The sequence below is a fragment of the Colossoma macropomum genome, unplaced genomic scaffold (genome assembly GCF_904425465.1).
Source record: "Colossoma macropomum unplaced genomic scaffold, Colossoma_macropomum, whole genome shotgun sequence".
Lineage (NCBI taxonomy): Eukaryota > Metazoa > Chordata > Actinopteri > Characiformes > Serrasalmidae > Colossoma > Colossoma macropomum.
Window position 1 is genome coordinate 5429043 of NW_023494805.1, and position 24342 is coordinate 5453384.

Sequence of the window (24342 nt, forward strand, 5' to 3'; positions counted from 1 at the left end):
GTGGTCTCTGTCAGTATAACAGTGATGAAAATGATGTATATCATAATCTGTGGCCTTCACAGACACCAGATCTCAACCTACCTGACCACCTGGACCAACCAGTCATTTCTTTATCTGAGTGTTATGAAAATGAAGGGTATGGATGCTGATTTTAAGAAGTCTCATCGTAGCTCCACACCCACACTCACCAAACGCTCTCCAAACGCTCCCAACACGTCTGATGGATAGCTATAAATATCTTAGTGCCTTTATAGAAATATTGTTCTTCAAAGATTCTGGCAAATACAATGGTTCTATGTAGAATGAACAATCAAAGAACCATTTACATGCTTAAAGGGTTCTTTGCATAGTGAAAAAGTTCTTTAGGTTGGCAGAGAATATGTTGTTTCTCTACAACACCAAATGGGCTTCTGCTATTGTTACAAGCTTAACATCATAAGCAGCAGAAATAGCAGAACCATTTTTGGTGCTATACAGAACCCTTTTCACAAAGGTTCTATGTAGAACCATATACAACACACTCTCCATCAATCTGAAGAACCATTTCTCAATGGAAAGAAACAATTAAGCATGCAAAGGGTTCTTTGAGTGTCATTAGTTCTTTTTAGAATCATTCTCTTTACCAAAGAACCCTTGAAGAACCATCTTTTTTAAAGAGCGTATGTCAGAAATGTAAACATTAATTAAAATTAATTAATATGTAGACATTAGGACTAGATTCAGATGGATTAGCTTTACGGAAATTATAATCTCATAATTCTAAAATGCAGTAAAAGGAATAAAATGCAGATGTTTTAGTGCAGTAACCTGGCTTCACATAGACATCCAGCTGTTTTGGAGTGCAATAAATATGCCATCAAATATCCAAGATCCAACTCAATTTTCTTTTTTGGTTTTTAAACAGGTTTCTACCGATATGATTCTGATATCACTGTGCATCCCTAGTGTGTTGGGTTTCTTCTGGAACATTGTTTTCACACACGATTCACACTCAGGTTGCCTTTTATCCGTTGAGGTCATTGGGCTATTGACTCTCTGTAAGGTCACCGGCTCTGTTTGTATTCAGTGGAAAGTGTCCAAGTGTCCAGTTTTCTTTCCCAGGCTACTACAGACCCCTCACTGCCCCCATACCCAACCTTTACCCCCCCTCAAATAACCCCCAAATACCCTATTGATACGTCCCCAAACCTCCATCCTCCTTTTGTTTCCTCTTTTTGAGAAAGTGAGGGTCCTAGGTTGCCCCGTTTTCACACACAGGCATGATCAAAGCCTCCGAAACTCTCAGCCTGCGCAGCTCTCCCTCCTCCGTCCCACTCTCTCTCCACTTCTCTCTCCATTTTTCTTCTTCCTTACTATTTTTTCCCCATCCCTCAAATGCCCCCCGTCGCATCCCCCCCCCTTGCCCTTTCCTTCATCTTCACCAATGAATTGTAAATTACTCAAGAATGTCATTTTACTTCCAGAGCCTTTTCTTGTTTGAGATTATTTCTCTCCCTCCCTCCCTCCTTCCCTCCCTCCTTTCCTCCCTCTTTTACTCTCTCCTTCTCTCCTTCCCTCCTAAACTTAAGAATTCTGCACTTCTTAAGACATGAAAGTGTTGGAGTACTTTTTGAGACGGGGACCCCAGCTGCACTTGCTTTCTTTCAAAACGCTTCACTCTCTGTCTCTCCTGCTCTCTCAACCTCTCTCTCTCTCTTTCTTCATGTCTCTCTGAGGAGTAGGGGGGTCTTTCTTTTCTTTAAGAAAAGTGAGTGAATGGAGAATGAGAGCTTGTTAGGCCTCCCTGCCCTGAGTGTGTGTAGGGCCTGCAGTATTGAATTTCATTCGTTCGCGCTAAATGGAACCCCGCGTCCAGCCACGCTGAATTTTTCAATGATTAACCATTTCGACTCAAGCCAGGGTTACACTATTCACCTTTACCCCCGATTTTAGCCCCGATTCTCAGTCTGGTCGAGTCTGTGCTGGTCGGCTCTGGTCTGCAGATTTTTGAGTCAGTCGGAGTCCACGGTTGGAGAGAGAGTCGAGTCGTGTTTGAGGGGCGCAGACTCAGATTTTTGGCCTCCCGATCTCATTTCAGACCAGTCGAGTTTATCAAACATGTTTGATTTTTTCGAGCCGACTCTGAGTGAAATCTAGTGTAAACTGATTAGCGACTCAATCTGAACGGATTCCTGCAGCAGCCAATGAAAACCGAGAGAATGAAAGAAGAAAATACAGCAAGTAAACGAAGAAAATTGCTGAGCTTTTTAATGAGCTGAGTTTAAGGCACAATCGAGTTTATCAAATGCCAGTCGGACAGTATGAGACACCCAGTCTTTTATAATCTGTTAAGACTTTGAAAGTCATGTAGTGAACCCAAGGCTTCAGGTGACCCAAGCTCAGCTGCAGAAGTGGAGGAAATTCCTATCACACCCTGTGTGTGCTGAGGCTTCCTGACCAACAACACATACCTTACGTCCACCTTATATTTTACTGCCATGCTATAGGAGGCACTACAGTTGTATGCAAATTTTTAGCCAAATTAAATATTTTGCTGTTTTTTTTTAAGTGAACAAAAGTAAATATGACCTCTACAGCAAAGTGCTTTAAACAGCAACATTGCCAGATGTTAACACACACTTACCTTACCTTTGATTAACTTTAAAAATACGCATAATAATATAAAATATGAATCTTGGCATGAGCACAAGTGTTGACATTCAGTACTTAGTAACAGCCCCTTTGGCAGATATCACAGCTTGCAGATGCTTTTTGTAGCCAGCTGGAGTCTTTCTATTCTTCTGTTCTAGTCTTTCTTAGAATTTCCACCCACTCTTCTTTGCTTCTAGTTCTGCAATATTCTTGGGCCGTCTTACAGGCACAGCATGTTTAAGATCTACCCACAGATTTTCAGTGATGTTCAGGTCAGGGGACTGTGAGGGCCACTCCAAAAGCTTCCGCTTGCATTTCTTGAAGTAGTTCATGGTGGATTTCGGAGCATTGTCCTGTTGGAGAAGCCAGCCTCTTTTCAGCTTCAATTTCTTGACTGACTGTGTCACATTTGCCTCCAGAGTTTGCTGATATTTAGTGGAATCCATTCTTCTGTCTGCTTGTGCAACGGTCCCTGCCACTGGCTGCTATACAGTCAAAGCATAATAGACCCACCCACATGTTGAACAGCTGGCACGGTGTTCTTTTCATCAAACGCTGCTCCTTTTATCTCCAAATATAGCTTTGGCGATTGTGGCCAGAGAGTGTTCTGTTTTTACTTCGTAAGTCCACAGCAATTGTTCTCAAAAATGTTTCTGACTTAACTAGTTATGTTGTTATTTTGCATACTTCAGATATGATGAGTTCACAGGTAAAGTTTCCTTCTGACTCTTCTTTGTAGATCATGTTTGTGCAAGAAACACTGCACAGTACAATGGTGCATCTTTGCTGTAATATGGGGGTTTTACTTTGCATTTGGACAGTGCAAATTGGAAGCTGGAAGTGCTTTATCTTTTACAATATTGTCATCATAGGTTAGCTTCATTTTCAGATCCTTGGCCAGCTGTTTTGAGGAGCCCATTAGAGGAGCCCATTAGAGGAGCCCATTAGAGGAGCCCAGAGAACTTATTACACAGTTAACTGGTTAATTAATTTCTGAGACTTTACAATTACAATTACTGTTTCCTGTCTTTTTAAATTGATCAAATTTAAAGTAGTTATTGTTAACATGTGAAAGAAAAAATAGCAAATAGAAAATAAAAATAAATAAATAAAAAAACATTGTTTTGCCAAAGACATTGTGTTTTCTTTTATTCACTTTAAAAAGCAACAAAATATGTGATTTATTCAGGGGTTCCCAAACCTTTGTGTGCAATTGCACACATTAAAGACTGAGATCAAGGATAAAGGTGTTTTATTTACAGTAGGGCTGTGAAACTATTACTATGATTATTCATGATTAATCACTTTATTTTGTCTAGTTAACTGTGATTAATCATGTTTGTCCTCAAATTTGACCCTAAAGATTTATTTTTTTCTATTTGAAAATTTTATTATAGGTATATGAGTTCACATAAGCTTCATGAAAATCCATTAATTTATTATTTATTCTCAGTAATTCAATAACATTGTTTTCATAATGTAAACACAGCACACATGAACTTAATAATCCAGTTTCGAGTTTTCATCACCGACATCCAGTGAGAGCAACAGTGATATATATATATATATATATATATATATATATATATATATATATATATATATATATATATCATATATACAGTCAATTGTTCAACTCCATTCATACAGCTCATAGATTCTTGTTACTGTGGTGCTGTGGTGGCTCTCGAGGAGAACTGGAGATTTTTACTTTTCTGTTTTCTGTTTGTGTCTTTTGTTAGTTTGCTGCTCATTGATTATCCACAGTTCTTCTGCGAGCATTGTCCAGCATAGTCTGCAGAAAGAGCTAAAGGTATCACTTTCAGAGCCATTTATAACCTGTATTTGAACAAGAGGACTACAATCACGGACTCTATTATAGCAACAAACAGTGCCGGATCTCAGCCTGCATTAATACAGATAGTCAAACTAAGAAAATGCAATAATGGCATTAAAAAATAGTGCCTGTAATAATTTACTGGGATGATACATTATTAACATGTTCTACAGCCACATTAAGAAGTTATCTCAAACTAATTTAAACTTTTCCAGTAGTAACTAAGCTAAAAAGAAAGCAAACTCAAAAAGAACGAACAAAAAAGAAAAAAGCCACCCACGCCTACACTTCATGAACAATAAGCTGCAGCCCATATGGTGTACAAAAGAGGAAAAGTGGATATATAATGATATAATGAGCATAATCTCTTTCGCAGCATTGCTCTTACACAGTGGCAGTCAATACGCCAAGCCTCAAGAAACACAAAGGAACATACACGAAGAAACAGACCGTGTCTAGAGACGTATGATGCCTCTTACTTCCCTCTGACTTTTTGCAGATTTCCACATCTCTACTTGAGTTAATATAGCATTCTTTGTGATGCAGTCTTCATCGTCTTTACTAGCAACCTGCCACATCAATGATTTACAGCTACATTACTGTACTAGAAGAAAGACAGAGTGAACGGGAGAGTTTACTGTGATTTACTGTGATCAGTCTAAATCCAGCGTTTGTTTTGCAGGTGCAAAGGAGATTGATATCGCTGCAACACTGGAACACCTGAGGGATCAGCGAGCGGGCATGGTGAATACCAAGGTAAGTCTAGTCACCTGATCTGAGCTGACCTCACCTGGCAACACCTGACTACGCCTGACCACACTCGATCAAACCTGACCTCACCTGATTTCACCTGGCCTCACCTGATCTCACCTGACAACACCTGACCTCATCTGACAACACCTGGCTTCACATGGCTTCACATGGCTTCACCTGGCTTCACTTGACCACAACTGACTTTACCTAGAATGGTTAGCTCTGTGCTAACATACTATTAAAAATCCCTCAGGGGCTCTAGCAGAAATTAGCATCATTATAGAGGTATTTTTTCTTGTTTTTAGGCTGAGTTTTGATACTTATGGCTTGGACTGAAGGCCTTTCTCCAAAATTCACGACTTGCTATAAATTGGGCCTTTAAAAAAATCCTCCAAGTCAAAATTGTTTGCTTTGAAATGGTTCATTGTACAGAAACCTACTGACTCAAATTTCTTTACAGTGGTGGTGATGGGAACCAGGGGTCACCATGACTACAACACAAATATAGCCATTTTATTTACTATCCAAAACCATTAGTGAACCAACACGAGTCTTCTGAGTGTTTGTATGGAATGTTGTGATAGTAAAATAGTGATAAATCTGAAATAAATATGATTTTCAGAGGTACTAGTTTGCTTTACAGTGCCCTGTATGTACCTCCACCATGAGTGGATTTTACAAAATCTTCTCGAAACTACTGTAAAACATTGTTTTAGGCATCAAACAGTGAATTCATAACCATTTCATATAATAACTTTCTATGAAGGAGCTTTTAGAGGTGGATGTCTGGTTCCTATCACCACCACTGTGAACAAAGTTTCTCTAGAATGAAGAATTTCACAGCAAACCACTCATTTTTCATGCCATTTTACACACAAAGTATGTATTATATCTTAGTAATAATGAATAGTTTGAATTTTAACCACTTAATAATGCAGAAATGTTGTATTCACCTTTAAGTTGAGGGAGTAATATTGGTTGATAATGCTGGGTCATGCAGTAGCCTGCTGGTTGTATTGATGCTTTACAGCACTTTGTCAAACAAACTTTTTGAGGCTCACATTCATTGCGATGAGAAAGCTACGAGACTTTAGCCATGAGGCAGCTACGGGGTTGAGTGATGCTAATCGTTAGATATAAGCCTCCATTGCTTGTTTGCCTCATAGTGCCAGTTAAAACTAAAGAAGCAGACTTCAAAAACCAAGTCTTGGCTCATGAGCTACATCTGGGGTGAGAGGGACGATTGTGTAAATTCAATATTTTGTCAAAGTGTTTTTGAAAGGAGTGTACGCTAATTGCACGTGAATTTTTCCACACCAGTAGCTCTCAGAATAAAGAACACTGTGTGCTTCATTAAATGTAGCACTGAGAGATGAAGCAATCATACACATACACACTCACACAACCCCTGTAATTAAACTAGCCCCCTACACAGCAATAACAAAGCCCACCACTGTAATTAAGCCTGTGTGATCAATCTATAATTTAAAGTCAAGTAATCAATACAACACTGCTCTGAAAATTAGGTTCCAATTGATTTTGGTTTCCTTGGCAAATATACTTTATGTATATGAGCGCCGCTAAGAGGGGAGCAACATTTTAAACAGCATTGTGTCCGAGAGATCCTGAGGAATTACCACGGCGACTGATAACAGTTCAAAGGGTTCTTATGTGAGCTCCCATTTTATGTTCTCATAAAATTTAAACAAGTCTAGGCAGGTCTAGTGTAGCCAGACCGTGAACGGAGCCTGTAGGGAACATTGTCTGTCAACACTGGAGAACACTACCCTTCTTGGATGTGACCCATTCATGTAACTTACTATCTTAAGCAGCAGGTCATTTATTTTGGTACTGTGTGTTGAAATATTAGTCTATTTTATCCTTTGCGATTGTTGCAGCCACATGAATCAAACAGTGTTAGTGATACTGCTGAAACCTCCAAACTGGCTGCACTTACACTTCATGAAATCCTGCGAAAATCTTGTTCATGCATGTGTCAGCAGTGAAGTGTCCATCTGCCTGTCAGGGAGGGACGCTGTCCAGTAAATAAAAATGATACTGTGCATGCATTCATTTCGTGCTATTGATTGTTGTGGATATAAATTAGTACATACTATTAATCCCAATACATCCTAACTGCAAATACCCCAAACATAGTCATAACCCCAAATGTAATACTATCCCCAAACACAATTCCTACTCCAAATATGGTACTAATCCCAAATACAGTCCTAAACCCAACATATAAGAGTCTACTAAAGCCTAAGCCCTGACCACAAATATAGGACCAATCCCAAATTTGGTACTAACCCCTAAACAGTACTGATTCCAAACACAGTTCTGACCCCAAATACCATATTAAACATAGTCCCAGCTGCATTTGTAGTACTAATCCCAAACATAGCCCTAACTCCAAATGTATTACTAATCCCAGACACAGTCATAACTCCCAATATAACACTAATCCCAGACACAATCCTAACCCCAATACAATACGATTCCCAATCACATTTCTAACTCCAAATATAGTACCAATCCAAAACACAGTCCTAAACCCAACATATAAGAGTCTACTAAAGCCTAAGCACTGACCACAAATATATTACCAATTCCAAATTGTTCTGACCCCAAAACAATACTAATCCCAAAAACAGACCTAACCCTAAATGTAGTACTGATTCCAAACATAGTTCTGACCCCAAATACCACGTTAAACTTAGTCCTAACTGCATATGTAGTACTAATCCCAGACACAATCATAATTCCAAATATAATACTAATCCCAGACACAGTCTTACCCCCAAATCCAGTATCACAAGCACAGCCGTAATCCCACAGATAGTACTAAACCCAAAGTCCCAATGCCAAATATAATACTAATCCCAGGCACAGTCTTAACCTCAAATGCAGTACGAATCACAAAAACCATCATAATTCAACAGATAATACTAATCCCAGCATCCTATTGCCAAATATATTACTCATCCTAAACTCAATTATAACCCAAAATATAGTACTAATCCCAAACTCTGTCCTAACTCCAAATATAATACTAGTCACAGGCACAGCCCTAACCCTAAATATAATACTAATCCCTAAATACAATACTAATCCCAAAATATAGTACAAATCCCAAACTCTGTCCCTGAATATAGTGCTAATCCCAGAAACAGTCCTAATCCCAAAGATAGTACTAATCCTAACAGCAGTCCTAAGTCCAAATACACAAACACAGCCTTGACTTTGCTCCTATACTCCCTTAAAAAATAAAAGTTATTGACTTGGGTGTGCGGTTCTATGGAGAAACGTTTAATTGGTCTAGAACCTTTACATTACTTGGAGGTTCTTTAACTTTAAAAGGGTTCTTCACACTCACAGATCTCATTTATGAAAATTATTCTTAAAAGAGTCGTCTGAAAGGTTCTTTAGGGAAACAAAGCTGGTTCTTCTGCGGCGTCACTCAAAATAACTCTATCCGGCACCTTTATTTTGCGACTGTAGAGTGATTCTCTGATGGAAAGGGGGAGGCAGCTCTCAGGAAAGACTGCAGGATTTGATGTGCTTCTGAAGGAAGTGCACATCACTCAGCCCGCATCCAGACATGCAGCAGAGCTTTCAAGCGTCTCGAAGTGCGGGCGCTAAAAAGCCTTGGCGGAGACGTCAATTACAGCGTGCTCTTTGGTCAAATTAGCGGTCAGCGCAGCCGTGTCGGACTCATCTTCTGAAAGACTGCAGGGTAATAGTCTGTTTTACAGACACACTGGCTCTAATTAGAGGCAGACTCTGGGGCTGAGTGTGTGGTTTTGTTTAAGTGTATGCACATAATTGTGGTTTGAGCGATGGGAGATCAGACCAGTTAAACAGAATAGGTAAATAGAAGCTCTAACGCCACACAAATTGGACCTACACTGTGGTGCACACTATTTGTATTTATTTATTTATTTTTGGTTTGTGTTTGTGTCTGTAATGAGACCAATATAAACATAGTGGCATCCAATTTGAACTTTATATAAGACATTTAAACCCAATTTGTTAGTGTTGCCCATGCTTTTTGTTTATTCCAATGTCTCTTTCTGTTAAACTGCAAGCATGTCATCTAGATTGGGAATCAGCAGAAGGAGCTGCTTTGAGGAGCTGCTTTGAGGAGCTGCTCATGGCGCCCCCTGGTGTTCTCAGAAGCAGAATTTTCCATATTATTGAAATTGTGGGCAGAGTAGGATCTCATGATTTCAGACGCAAAGAAATTTGCATTAACAGATGTTAAAAAGTTGTAGACAGTGGAGACTGAGGTTTTATTCGGAATGGCATTGTAGCTCTGAGTCCATAACATTTACACATTCTTCAAAAGTCCTGTTTCAGGTGGAAAAGGAAGCAAATTTAAGGCTATTGAATGAAACGTGGGAATCAGATGTATAGTTACAGGGGGTCTCAGTGCTATTATTTAAAAGCTACCCCCCCCATTGCTACACCAGTGGTTTATGGCTGCTCAAAAAATAAATTAATTAATAAATAAAGTTATACATTGCAGTTTGTCTTGCACTCTTATAATACAGGATGAACCTGAAGGTGCTGATCTTGTGTCCTCGTGCTGTTTTTCCACCTGAAACAAATAAAAGTGACCATCAATGCTCTCCTTTGTTCAAACTTGGATTAATGACAGTCTGAGTGTCTAAACCTGGATTAATCACAAAGTGTCTAAACCTGGATTAATGACAGTCTGAGTGTCTAAACCTGGATTAATCACAAAGTGTCTAAACCTGGATTAATCACAAAGTGTCTAAACCTGGATTAATGACAGTCTGAGTGTCTAAACCTGGATTAATGACAGAGTATCTAAACCTGGATTAATCACAGTCTGAGTACCTAAACCTGGATTAATGACAGTCTGAGTGTCTAAACCTGGATTAATGACAGAGTATCTAAACCTGGATTAATCACAGCCTGACTATCTAAACCTGGATTATCACAGTCACAGTCTCAATATCTAATCCAGGATTAAATCACAGCCTGAGTGTCCAAACCAGGATTAATCACAGTTTGAGTATCTAAACCAGTATTAATCACAGCCTGACTGTCTAAACCTGGATTAATCGCAGTCAGAGTATCTAAATCTGGATTAATCTAAACCTGGATTAATGACAGCCTGAGTGTCTAAACCTGGATTTATCACAGTCTGAGTATCTAATCCTGGATTAATGACAGCGTGAGTATCTAAACCTGGATTAAACACAGTCAGAGTATCTAAACCTGGATTAATCAGAGCCTGAGTGTCAAAACCAATATTAAGAACAGTCTGAGTACCTAAACCTGGATTAATCGCAGTCAGAGTATCTAAACCTGGATTAATCTAAACCTGGATTAATGGCAGTCTGAGTATCTAATCCTGGATTAATCACAGCGTGAGTATCTAAACCTTGATTAAACACAGTCAGAGTATCTAAACCTGGATTAATCAGAGCCTGAGTGTCAAAACCAATATTAAGAACAGTCTGAGTATCTAAACCTGGATTAACAGAGAAAGTGCTGTAATACGAGTTAACTGTGTCTATGAGTTTGTTAAATTCTGTGAAGCTGAAACTTCATTACAGACCCCAGATTTACTACTTTTTGTTGTCAAACTTTAGGCCAAAAAATGGTATAACAATAAAACCACAAAAAAACAACACATACTTTCTCTTGAAGCATTTTCCATTGATCTTCTCTTTTTCTTCTTTATTTTAAGACATGATTAACCAGTTGCTTTTATTCCCATCACTTAAGCATCTGCTTATTATGTAGAGCCGGCACTGACCATGGCAAAGAAACAAAGTTCAATACAGTGGAAAAAAAACACAACGAGAAAATCACCATCTTCCACCTTGTACCTTAGACATCTACTGCTATTGCTGCTAAAGTTAGGCCTGTGGCTAATTAGCCTTTACCTGCTGTGGATTTCTGTCAGCTGTTATAATAATTAGGCAGTTAAAAGTGAGGTGTAAAATGTAAATTTTGTTTTTGCTCTCTAGTAATTGTAATGAGGGAGTACTTTTCTGTTGACTTAGCTACAGTGAAATAGGCTGTTTGGCTGTCAACCTCACTACAGCAATGTCTCTGGGATGTAACACTTCAAATCTTGCCTCCTCAACCTGTGACTATAAGTCCCCCAGAATCCAATTCTGGCATGAATGCTAACTACTGAGAGCATTTGGCACATAATTACTGAATTTCTGGGAGCCAATTTTTCTTCAGCGTCCTTTGAACCTCATGGACAAAGTAGATTTAAAGGCTTTAAATCGTGCAAATAGAGATGCAGCTTTCTGCAAACATGCTGGCTCCGAGTTTAAATGCTTACAGTTTTCATAAACTTCGATTTTGAGTCTAAAAAGAAAATGATGAATGATGAAACCAGCTGGAAATACTGGAAAAACACTTTAGCTGGAGATTCCCAGAGAAAGCGATGTCCTTAAACGCTCATAAGGCTTCACTGGTTGTTCAAACTTTGCCATTCATGTTGGATATTTTGCATTCAGAAGGTGTGGGTCGACTTCACTCGTGTAGATTTGACCATAAATTTAAAATTTCACGCAGGCAGCTCCTGCTTTGTGAAAAAAAAAAAGAAAGAAAGAAAAAAGAAAAAAAAAAAGCATTGCATTTCAAACCGCACTCCCACAGTGGCCCGCGGCAGGAAGCTCCACTTTTAGCCGCCGTGTTTGAGGGTCAGTCTTCACATGTGTTGGATGTTCTCAGGAGTGGCCCTCAGGGCAGAGACACATCGTGAGTCACAGCTTAAAACCCACAAACACAAACAACTCACAAACACCTCGAACGTGCATTTTTAACCCTGGGATGCGTGATGTCTTGCCAACTGTTGGCGGTTAGCATTAGTGGCGCTCACGTCTGACACAGATTGAGCTACAAGCAGCCATAAAGGCATAAAAAAGCGAAAACATTTTTTGACAACAAAATCTAATGAAATAACAACACTTTAAAGAGTTCTTCAAGGGTTCTTTAGTAAAAGGAATGGTTCTATTTGGAACCATTTTATGCTTGATTGTTTCTTTGCATGGTGAAATCGTTCTTCACATTGGAGAATGTGTTAAATGTGATTCTGTATAGCACCCAAAAAGGGTTCTTCTACCATTAGGATGGCAAGTTTCTAACAATAGCAGAACCATTTTTGGTGCTATAAAGAATCAGAAAGGGTCTATAAGGAACCATATACAACACATTCTCCATCAATCTGAAGAATTAAGTGTGAAATGGTTCTACATGGAAATCATGGTTCTAAATATAACACTACCTTTACTAAAGAACCCTTGAAGAACCGTCTTTTTTGACTGTATTTTATTTCATTATTTCAAAATTTTCTTCGTCATTTGAAAAAACTGACAAGGTGGGGTTGGGAGTGAACTAATGTTCCATTAACGAAACCCAGTATCTCCAGAATAGTAACTTTACAGGAGAAGGTCAATGGAACCAGAATTTTTTACAAGCCATTTTGGGCCATTTTGTTTCTTTTGGTCCTTTCATCATGAAATTGACACACAATGTAAAGGATAACAGGCATTTTCAAAATATGTCAAAAACTGAAAAATGACAAAAATGGAGATACAAGGTTTTGTTTTTCGACAGCAGCGATATTTTGATGGAAATGTGTTTGATTAACAAAACCGGAAACAAACTGAGTTTTCATTTTTGTCTGTAAGCGAGCAAAACACATACAGGGTCACGTTTATTGTGAAAATCGGATTTGGTGAGAAAATCAGATTTGGGCCACTTTCACCTGCTGTGTGAACGTAGCCTTTAAGTTCTCTTTCAATCAACAGATTCATCCGCTCGGGGAAGGGGGCCAAAGCACAACTTGCATTACAGCATGTTGTTTCGCATGCTCCATGCAATTACACATTTCCACCTGGAGAGGTCTCCAAATCCTCAAAACATACACAGTGTAGCTTTGTGTATAATACACAACAGTGTCTTGATGTGGCGTGAACTTTTAGTAATGGTGCTTCTAGCCTTGTTACCAAAGAACACTGACTCTCCATGAGGAATGAGTCACGTGAGCCCACAAATAAGTTTCCAAATGTGGTTCAGAATGAATTTTGCGAATCTGCGCTTTCCACACAACTTCACCTCCTGAACTATGTCAGAAATTTCATATAAAATTACTGCAAGATTTTGCTATCATTTGCGCTACGTGTGACATCTAAAGGCTAACCCTGCTTTTTTCTCTCTGTTTCTGTCTTTAGGAGCAGTTTGAGTTCGCATTGACTGCAGTGGCGGAGGAGGTGAATGCCATACTCAAAGCACTGCCTCAGTGAAGAAGCCTTTATCCTCTCTCTCTCTCTCTCTCTTTGTGTATCTCTCCCTCTATCCTTTCTTCCTGTGAACCAGTGACCTATTATTATCTTTGTTATGAACAGATAGAAATTGTCCCACAACAGGATTGTAGTGCTGGAGTTAGAAGTTATGAAAATAATGTTGAACATGCTTCCATGACCCAGTGTACTGCATACAAGTCTTCATTTCAAATATGTATATAGACCAGTATATGATTATCATTGTATTACTTAAAAATGACTATTTAGAATGATGTTTAATTTTGTAACAAATAATATAAAGATTGTATCTGATGATGCGGCGTGGATGGCAATATACTGTATATGATATCCAATAGCTGTGCGTATTGTATCTGAAATATATGTAGAGGTTGTAAACAGTCGGCTGTTGACCACAAAGTTTTCAAGAAGCAGGAAGAAGCTCATAAGAGATGAACCAGTTACTCCAGAGACATAATAGTTTAATGCATCCTAAGTCAAATTCCATGTTTATAGAGGACAAACTTATGGCAATTTTCTGCACATTGTCCATTTTATCAGCTCCACTGACCATATAGGAGCACTTTGTAGTTCTACAGTTACAGACTGTAGTCCATCTGTTTCTCTGATACTTTGTTAGCCCCCTTTTACCCTGTTCTTCAGTGGTCAGGACCCCCATGGACCCTCACAGAGCAGGTACTATTTGGGTGGTGGGTCATTCTCAGCACTGTAGTAACACTGACGTGGTGGTGGTGTGTTAGTGTGTGTTGTGCTGGTCTGAGTGGATCAGACACAGCAGTGCTGCTGGAGGTTTTAAACACTGTGTCCACTCACTGTCCACTCTATTAGACACTCCTACTTTGTCGGTCCACCTTGTAGATGTAAAGTCAGAGACGATAGCTCATCTGCTGCTGCACAGTTTGTGTTGGTCATCCTCTAGTCCTTCATCAGTGGTCACAGGACGCTGCCCACAGGACGCTGTTGGCTGGATGTTTTTGGTTGGTGGACTATTCTCAGTCCAGCAGTGACACTGAGGTGTTTAAAAACTCCAGCAGCACTGCTGTGTCTGATCCACTCGCACCAGCGCAACACACACTAACACACCACCACCACGTCAGTGTTACTGCAGTGCTGACAATGATCCACCACTCAAATAGTACCTGCTCTGTGAGGGTCCATGGGGGTCCTGACCACTGAACAGGGAAACAAAGTATCAGAGAAACAGATGGACTACAGTCTGTAACTGTAGAACTACAAAGTGCACCTACATAGTAAGTGGAGCTGATAAAATGGACAGTAAGTGTTAAAACAAGGTTATAATGTTATGGCTGAGTTGCAGCTTTAGAACTTGAATATAAACTGGTTCATCTTTTACGGTTTGCAGCTTCGGTTCTCAGTGCCCTGTTCCTCAAGAGCCTTTGTGTTCTTCCAGCCTTGATTTATGAAAATCTGTGTGTATTTGTGTGAGGTAGATTTGTTCTTTTCTGTGCTATATCACACAGACTGCTGCGATGATGTGTACATTGATATGATTACATCTAATGAAGAGTTGAGCAATATCAGTGCGATGATAGATTATATTACAATTAACTTGTCTTGTGTTAGAGATCTAAACAGATATTATACAGGGAATATTGTGATATTTCTGTGTTTCTGTGGCCAACTAATATGCAGATACAGGAAAACTGAAACACACTATCAGTGTTTGCCAAATTGTATATAATATTTTTGTGTGGACGGTATAAAGTATACGATAATAAACTTCAAAATGACGGAAATGGAGTCGTTCTCATTTCTAAACACAGCGAGACACTTAAGCCAGCAGTATGCTTCAAACAGAAATTCCATGCAAAACAACACTTTTGTTTTTGTTATTGATTTTTGTTATACGATTTGATAAGCTTTTAGCATATATATCCACTTCAAATTCATATACATAATCTTTTATGTCTTTGTACTCATGAATCTGAGCAAAAAGTGTATATTCATAAGCATAAACAAAGATAATTTGAATAAAAAAGATCACAAATGAATAACATTAGTACATTGTAGCAAAGCTGTTTTGGTAACAGCAGTATTTGGACATCTATGTGATCCAAAGTGTGAAGTCATAGCCTTTTGCAGCATTGTGGGTAAACATTGGCCCATTGTTCTTGGCAAACTGTCTTTGGTTCTTCAAGGTCACGAAGGTTCCTCCGATGGACTCAGAATTTCAAAATCCTCCATACATTTTCAAAGGGATTCACTTTTTAGAAACCAGTCTTGAGTTATTTATGTTTTAGGTCATTATCTGGTAGGAGCTTCCATCTTCTCCCCATTCTTCTAGCTTGATGAGATTTCTGTGTAATGCTCCAGTACTGTCTGCAGAGAAACAGCTCCATGTCATGATGCTACCACCGTCATGCTTCACTGTGGGTGTTTTGGGATCATACAGGGAAACTTTCTCTCTCCAACCATGACGAGCTGAGATCATTGTTGCTATCATCAGAGAACATCATTCCAAAAGAGTTCTGATTCGTCCAAACGCTTGAGTGCAAATATTAACAGATCATCTCTGAGCTTCGGTTTTATCAGAGGAGTTCAGTCTGGGGTTTAGGAAGGTGCAGTTCACTGATTGTTCTCTGTGTATCTGATGTTCTGCTACTTTCAGGCCGTCCTGCAGCTCCTTTTCAGCGACAACTGGCGTCTCTCTTACCTTCCTCAACATCAGTCTGATATAAATCTTGCATGATGCACCTGTGCATGAACGTCCATGAACTTTCCAATAGCATATCATTGAACCATTTGTACTGATAGGGCTGTTTAAGGTCTTTTCTAGGATTCTGTGGCTCTTTTCGTTGGAGTGTTGTTTTATAATGCTGTATAAAAAACTTTAGGAAGCTTTTTCACCTTCACTATGATCACTACTTGGTATAAAATCTTCCCAACAAATGGCAACATCTTTTATAATGAGACCAGATACAGTTTTCCCAAGAAATGTTAGTAACACTTTCAATGAATCCTGTATTCATAATGCATTTTAGATGCATTAATAATGCATCATATGGTATATGTAACATCTTATAAAACAGAGCATGAGCTTGTGTCACTCTTATGTAGTTATAATTACATGCTTGACACTTTATGAAGCAAGAGTGTAACTTTTTAAAGTCAGGTTACATAATACATCATGATATCTGTTCATAAGATTGTACACACTAATGTTAAAGAGCTTTATGCCAGGTCATTCCAGACTTTAAGTGAAGTAAAGATTTAAGTGAGGTTTTTTTGGTAACACTTTTTATGAATGTGACCTTTGTAAGCATCTATAAACACATTCATAACATGTTATAATGCATTCATAAGGCATTATAAACATGGCTATAAATATTTATAAAAAATGCACTATACGTTATAGCCATGTTTATTATGCATTATGAATTGTTAACATAATACATTATAAGTACTAATCATAACAAATTATAAGAGCTCATAAGTCGTATTTGTCCGCTCTAAGTAAAGTGAAGCGTACTGTACTAAAGCCTCCTCCAGTGTTAAGAGTGAGGCTTCAAGTTGAAGTATTACTGAAGGATTTACTGAAACACTAAAACATTCACAGTAAAGCTCATTACAGGCTTCAAATGTCAGAGTTTAAACTAGTGCTGCATCAGTGTTTTACCCAATGTGGGAAAGGTAATGTACACCACCGTTAGCTTGGTATTTGTCTTTACTTTACGCTCTCCAAGCTGGGACTGACTTCTTTGGCACTGACAGTATAACATGTTATTGGCACTACTTATAATGCATTATAGTAACAATTCATAATATATAATAAACATGGCTATAAAGTGTAATTCATTTTTATAAATGTTTATAATCATGTTTATATTGCCGTATGAAGGCATTATAACATGTTATAAATGTGCTTATAGATGCTTACAAACGTGACATTCATAGAAAGTGTTACAGTTTTTTTTTAAAAAAAAACTTCTTTTAAATGTTATGAAGGAGTGTTTAGGTAACACTATATGAATACCATATCTATGAGCATCTGTATTCCTAAACAAGGCAGCTGCAAAGCTGTGATTTACTGTTGTTGTCTACTCGCTAACAAAGTTCTCTTTTGCTGCTAACCATTTAGCTTTGATTGCTAATTGCTAATGGTTAAGCACTTGTAGCCAGCTAGCCTAGCATCACTATTTCTAGTTAGCCAGCAATAAACAAACTCTATGAAATTCACATTACGTATATATATATATATATAGCAGTGAAAAGTCCACCAAAAGCAGTCCTAATTATCTCATTCCATACAGAATCTTCGGTAACACTTTCTATGAATGTCACCTTTGTAAGCATCTATAAACACATTTATAACATGTTATAATGTATTCATAAGGCATTATAAACATGGTTATAAATATTTACAAAAAAAAGAATTACACTGAATTACACTTTACAGCCATGTTTGTTATACATTATTATTGTTGATATAAGGCATTATAAATAGTGTTAATAACATGTTATAATGTCAGTGCCAAAGAAGTCAGTCCCAGCTTGGAGAGCGTAAAGTAAAGACAAATACCAAGCTAACGGTGGTGTACATTACCTTTCCCACATTGGGTAAAACACTGATGGCAGCTCTAGTTTAAACTCTGACATTTGAAGCCTGTAATGTGCTTTATTGTGAATGTTTTAGTGTTTCAGTAAATCCTTCAGTAAATACTTCAACTTGAAGCCTCACTCTGAACACTGGAGGAGGCTTTAGTACAGTACGCTTCACTTCACTTAGAGCGGACAAATGACGACTTATGAGCTCTTATAATTTGTTATGATCAGTACTTATAATTTATTATGTTAACAATTCATAATGCATAATAAACATGGCTATAACGTATAGTGCATTTTTATAAATATTTATAGCTATGTTTATAATGTCTTATGAATGCATTATAACATGTTAGGAATGTGTTTATAGATGTTTACAAAGGTGACATTCATAGAAAGTGTTACCAAATCTTCTTCTGTATCCCAGAAGTATTTATACCCAACAAATGTTGACCAGATGTGCGCCTGGACCTGATATGTTGCAGAAATGATACCAGAAGCTTGTTAGTGTGAATTTCAACATTCATGTTTATCATGTTTATGATGTTCTTGTGGACAGATATTACAATGTGTTATGACACCTGACATTATGAAGTTATATAGTCATATAGGTTTTATAAAGTGTTTTGCATGCCAGTATAACCAGTTATAAGCAATTGTACAGGCTTATGTTAAGTGAAAGTTTATTTTTATAGCGCTTTTTACAACAGTTGTTGTCACAGAGCAGCTTTACAGAACAATCTGGGTCAAAGCCCCCATGAGCATCGCCAGCAGTGACAGTGGTGAGGAAAAACTCCCTAAGAACAAGAGGAAGAAACCTTGAGAGGAAGACTCCTAAGCTGACCCCGTCCTCCTCTGGTCAGCACCGGATAGCAAACCAATAACACAAGAGCAACATAAACAGACAATAAGGCTTTAAACATTAGTGTAAAATGGGAAAAGGAGAAAAGCAGGTTAAGCTAGGCTATAATTGATCTCTGTGCAGCAGCAGTATTAACAGGAGGAGATGCTTACATCAGGCATTATAAGTTGTTATTAATGCCATATAACACCTTATAAATGCATTTTTACATTTTATTTTTGCAGCTTTAATAAGTAGAACCATTACATATATGTATATTTTATAATAGTGTTCTAATACTTTTACTCTATTGATTTCATTTTTTTAAAACAGCATTTGTTCATTTTTTGTTCGTATTTATAAATACAAAGTCACATAAATGTGAGGTGGATATGTGCACCAGGAGTGTGTTAAATAATAAAAAAAGCAAAGGTGTCTAAATGCTTATTCCCTTTCACTGTACACTAAGACATAAAACAGCATATTGCGTTAATGCACACAGGTCATTCTACAAAAATGTCCACTTTTTTTTATCTATCCATAAGAATCACTGGTGTCACTGATCCTCATTGGTGTTACCCATAAGAAAGGGAACACCAGTGACATGTTTAATGAAAATGGCTGCTACAGAGCATCAAACCACATGTTGTCAATCATGGAACATCCACCAAAATATGTAATTTAATCCATTTGTGTTCTATTTTTTCACAATTACCTCAGAACAAAGTCGGTCACACCAGTGACTTCAGCTAAAAGCTTCATATGAAATCATGAGCTAAATGAGAAAATCTCTGATAACTGAAAGACTCAGTGGACTCACCATGTGCTTTTCTTCATAGATCCTCAGAAAACAGGTAAAAGGAAGTCAAGTGATGTCATCAGTGTGACTTTTATTTCAGAATAAGAGTTTTTTTGTTAGACAGTAACACCAGTGACACGACTCCTGGAGACATTCATTATATATTTTCTAATATTTATTTGGTATTTGTTTTCTTTATGCCATTTAATTCACATATTTCATAGTCATGTATAGATTACTGTAGTTAAAATTGCAGAAAAACATGATTTTTACCTCAAAATGTGGCCTCAGCCTTCACACCTGACTGTGGGGACGAGCTCTTCTGTGGTGCTAGGAATTCTATATATGAAGCTCAAGAAAGTGTAATTGTTAAAATAATGTATTGCTTTATTTTAAAATATGTATAAATTGTAATCCTAACGTTTTTCAAGTGTAATATATCTGTAAACGCTAGGGACACAAAAATGGACATTTCTGTCAAATGACCCACATATGGATATGAGACGTATACAGGTGAGATCGGGTCCAGTGAGTCTCAGAGGCACATAATCATCTGACCAAGCCATGTCTGGAGTGGTAATGCCACAAATGCCCACATAACCTTTATAGTGTAAAGCATCCCAAAGTGTCCTCAACAGCAATGAATGACCATCTAATCAACTGTGTCCCTGCAGCAAAGACAACAAAACGTGCTGCATAGCTTTCTTGCTTGTGTTACCAAGTCACACAATCTAAATGCTTCTAACAGCTTGTACACGGACACAAACAAGGGCTCGGGAGACTTTTCTGTCTGACAGCAAGCACAGCGAGAGACTGACATAGTAATTGTGGGTAGTTCCCTTCCTCCAGTCACCAAATCTGATCACAAGTGTTCACTGGGGACACATTCAAGACATATGCACATGCTAAGTGTAAACGACTGTACATCACGGCGTCCAATTATGATCAGACCACTCCAGAGGGGCACTAATATCAGCTAACAGAGCCTTAGATTTGTGAACAATTTGGACGTCCACGAGTTCTGATGCCTCCCTGTGTTGTTCTGTTATATTGGATACTGAATTTCCTACAGTTTCTTGTGCACCTCGTTATCCGCACCTGCTATGAGATTTCACTCGAATCCAAATTGCCACTTTGCCGCAGAATTGGTGTCGTATCTTATATTGAGGCAGAAACTGGTAAGATGCTGTAGCTTGCTACTTGTTAGCGCTTTTGCAGACAGAAGCCAGCCTCGACATGTCTCAGACATCATGAGCTCCGCAGTGACGTCTGAAATCAGTCCGATATCACTGCGGAACTGAGGAGAGCCAGTCTGATTGGTTGCACTAACCAAGCATGAAGGAAGAAGTCAGGAGAATTTGGCCTCATCATGTCTCTATTGAGGCTCTCTCTTTGAAACAAACTGCCGTTCCCCGAATGGAAGGCCTAGTTTCCTCAGCCATGGCTCTGTTTGTTCGGGAGATATTATCACCTAGAAATTAGGCCTGGGAAACAGCTGGCACCCCACAGCCAGCCAGTCCAGTTCTGTGGTGTGGCGCCAAAGGGGCTCGCTGATGAGGAAAAGAAACCTGCAGTGCTTCTCAAGGCAAACAATATGGAACACAATCTGCTGCCCTATAAAGGCAAAGAACAGTAAGTCAGGGGGGTCACACTGGACATGTTTTCTTGTGGACAGAGGTGCTTATTTCCAATTGTTTTCAATGGGAAAAGGTGCTTCTGGGGTGCTGTTTTTGCACACTGGACACCTTGCATTTTATGCAAGTCTTCTTAGGCGCCTAGAGCTGAAGAGTTTTCTCTGTGGTGACCAATCAGATGGAAAGTGTCATCAGTGCCTGGTCTAGTGGTTGTAACCTGAACTGTATGAATTTACACATCATAAATATCATATTATATTCAACATTTCCACTCTACACATCAAAGCTATAGCTAGCTAGCACAGCTGGTTGACATTTATGACTTGTTACTTAGCAACAGGGAGACAGACGGCCCAAAGCAGCATTTAAAAAGCAGGTGTGAAGCACCAAGAAAAAAGATTGTGGTGCGCCTCAATTTTTTCCGCCTTGCACTTTACCAGTGAAGAACCTTCTAATTCTGCAGAGAACGTCTAATCATTTCTGGGAACTAAAAAAATGCATGTCTATTTTTTAGTTCATTTTAATTCACGCTTGTTGTAGTTAAACTCTACAAGTATTGTAGAAATGCTCTTATTTCATTGTTAAGTTGTGGTTGGAAACAAAACGGGTTAAATCTCGAAACACTCAACAACAAATTGTCCAAATGGATTTTTTTTTTTCCAGCATGGTCCTCTGTGGTAAATACAGCCAGGCTTTCTTATATCCTCTAGCACTACATATATTTAATTTACAGAATGTGTTACCAAACATTCATATGCATCAGCATTAGCTTCACACTAACATATCATTGAAAATTCCATAGGGGTAGCAGAAATTAGCAATATTTGTTTTTTCTTTCTTATTTCTTGACAGAATTTTGATATTTATGGTCTGAATTGAAGGTCTAGCTCTAAAAGTAACCAAGCAAAGTGTAACCAAGCAAAACAGCTTCATATTTCTATTTCTGTCCAGCCAAATGTATTATAGAAATATAAGTGATACGGCACACATATTTCAGTCCATATCACTTAACTTACGCACCCACAGCATATTTGGCTGGACAGCAGCAGCACTTTAAAGCTGTTTTTTCTCTTTGTAAGGGTTGGTGTGTTTACCACTCCTTGTCTTTGTAGAGCAGGATGGTTATGATGACTTCTTTCTTCATCGCAATCAGAGTAAACAGCATAAAAATGACCTATTAGCAATGGCATTAATGATGTAGCCTCCCTGCTATTTTTTGCATGCTATTGGTCAGGACATCAGGAGCTGGACTGAAAGCCTCACACATTATATTAACCAACATAATTAGGGAGTGACAGAGGAATCAAACAATGAAATTAATTTACAATGGAACCAACTTAGCAGGAACAAATATCTCTCTAGGCCTGGGAGTTCTAGATACGTCACTGACTGTGAATATGAGCCATAGTTTAAACAGGTTTTAGTCAGTTATTAGAAATGAAAAACAGTAGCTGTAGGAATCTTTCGCTGCAGCATAAAAGGTAAAATATATAATAATGTCTGTTACGAGCTTCAGATAAAACTTGTGGAATGTCTTTAATAAGCTTCAGATGCCTATATTTAATATAGAATGTCCAAAAAATGTTCAATAACACTATAAATCCTGTATTTACAATGCTTCCTACACGCATCTATAATACATGGAATACATAATACTGTATAATGCCTGGCATAAGCCTGTAGAATTGCTTATAAGTAGTTGTAATTACATGCATAACATTTTATAAAGCAATAAAATAAGAATTTATGAAGTTAAGGTTCATAACACATTATAAGAAGCTGTTTAGCTGTTACCAATGTAGCTAAAAGCAGCACTTGAGCATTTTTTGTAAAGTTTATTTTAAAAAAAAAAATTGTGTGAAATTTGATAGAGTACTTTATTTTTGGCTGACTGGTAACTAAACAGATATTATACTCAGTTACTCTTGCTTTATAAAGTGTTATGCATGTAATTATACTTAATTAAGAGAAATCACACAAGCTCATGCCTAGAATTATAAGGTGATAAATGCATCTATAAAGCAATACATACATTAATATGCACCAGCATTAGCTTAGCACCAACATAGAATTGGAAATCCCATAGGGGTAGCAGAAATTAGCAACATTTAGTTTTTCTTTCTTATTTTTTGACAGAGTTTTGATATTTATGGTCTGAAATGAAGGCCTAGCCCTAAAAGTGTAACCAGTGTAATCAGACAAAACAGGTTTATATTTCTATTGTTGTCCAGCCAAATGTATTATAGGAATATAAGTGATACGGCACACATATTTCAGTCCATATCACTTAACTTACATACTTACAACATATTTGGCTGGACAGCAGCAGCACTTCAAAGCCATTTTTTCTTATTATAAGTGTTGGTGTACTTACCTGGCCTTGCCTTTGTAGAGCAGGATGGTTATGGTGACTTCTTTCCTCATCACAATCAGAGTAAACAGCATGCAAATGACCTATTAGCAATGCCATTAATGACGTAGCCTCCCTGCTATTTTTGCATGCTCATTTGCATGGCATTTGCATATGTAACACTAGATCCGCTGCTTAACCTGCGCCTCATCAGTATGCAGCTAATCTAAAAGTAAGGCAGACATGCTAATCGTCTTATGAATAACTATATGGGAAGCATAATTACGCATGTTTAATTGGTTATCATCTGAAGGATACAAGTTTATTAGGAAAAAATTATCGATGGTAATTGCTTCCTGCAGCACCTAGCGCATCCCACAGGCCTGTGATATCCTGTCCTCTTCCCATTTGGGAGGACTCCTATTTTCTGGTATCATTCGATACAGCTAACACAATCAATTATTGCTTCAGCGATGACTGGTTTAACGCAAGCTGATTTTTTAATTAACTTAGCTTCACTATCATTCTTTCTATAATTTTTCATCTGCTGAGACTGTCCTTGCTACTTCCTCTCGTGACATTGCTCCGCTCGGCTGCCCGTTGTTCAAATCCGAAT

At 38.2% G+C, this 24342-nt stretch overlaps 1 protein-coding gene across 1 annotated transcript in view; it reads left to right on the plus strand.

Annotated features, from left to right (window-relative positions):
* The window catches only part of ptprn2 (protein tyrosine phosphatase receptor type N2), a 419224-nt gene extending 405153 nt beyond the window's left edge, over positions 1–14071 (plus strand). The window contains exons 23-24 of the mRNA XM_036596937.1: positions 5151–5224; positions 13450–14071. Coding sequence (XP_036452830.1) covers positions 5151–5224; positions 13450–13521 — 146 coding nt within the window. The 3' untranslated portion in view covers positions 13522–14071. The remainder of the gene's footprint in view (positions 1–5150; positions 5225–13449) is intronic.
* Positions 14072–24342: the final 10271 nt, after the last annotated feature.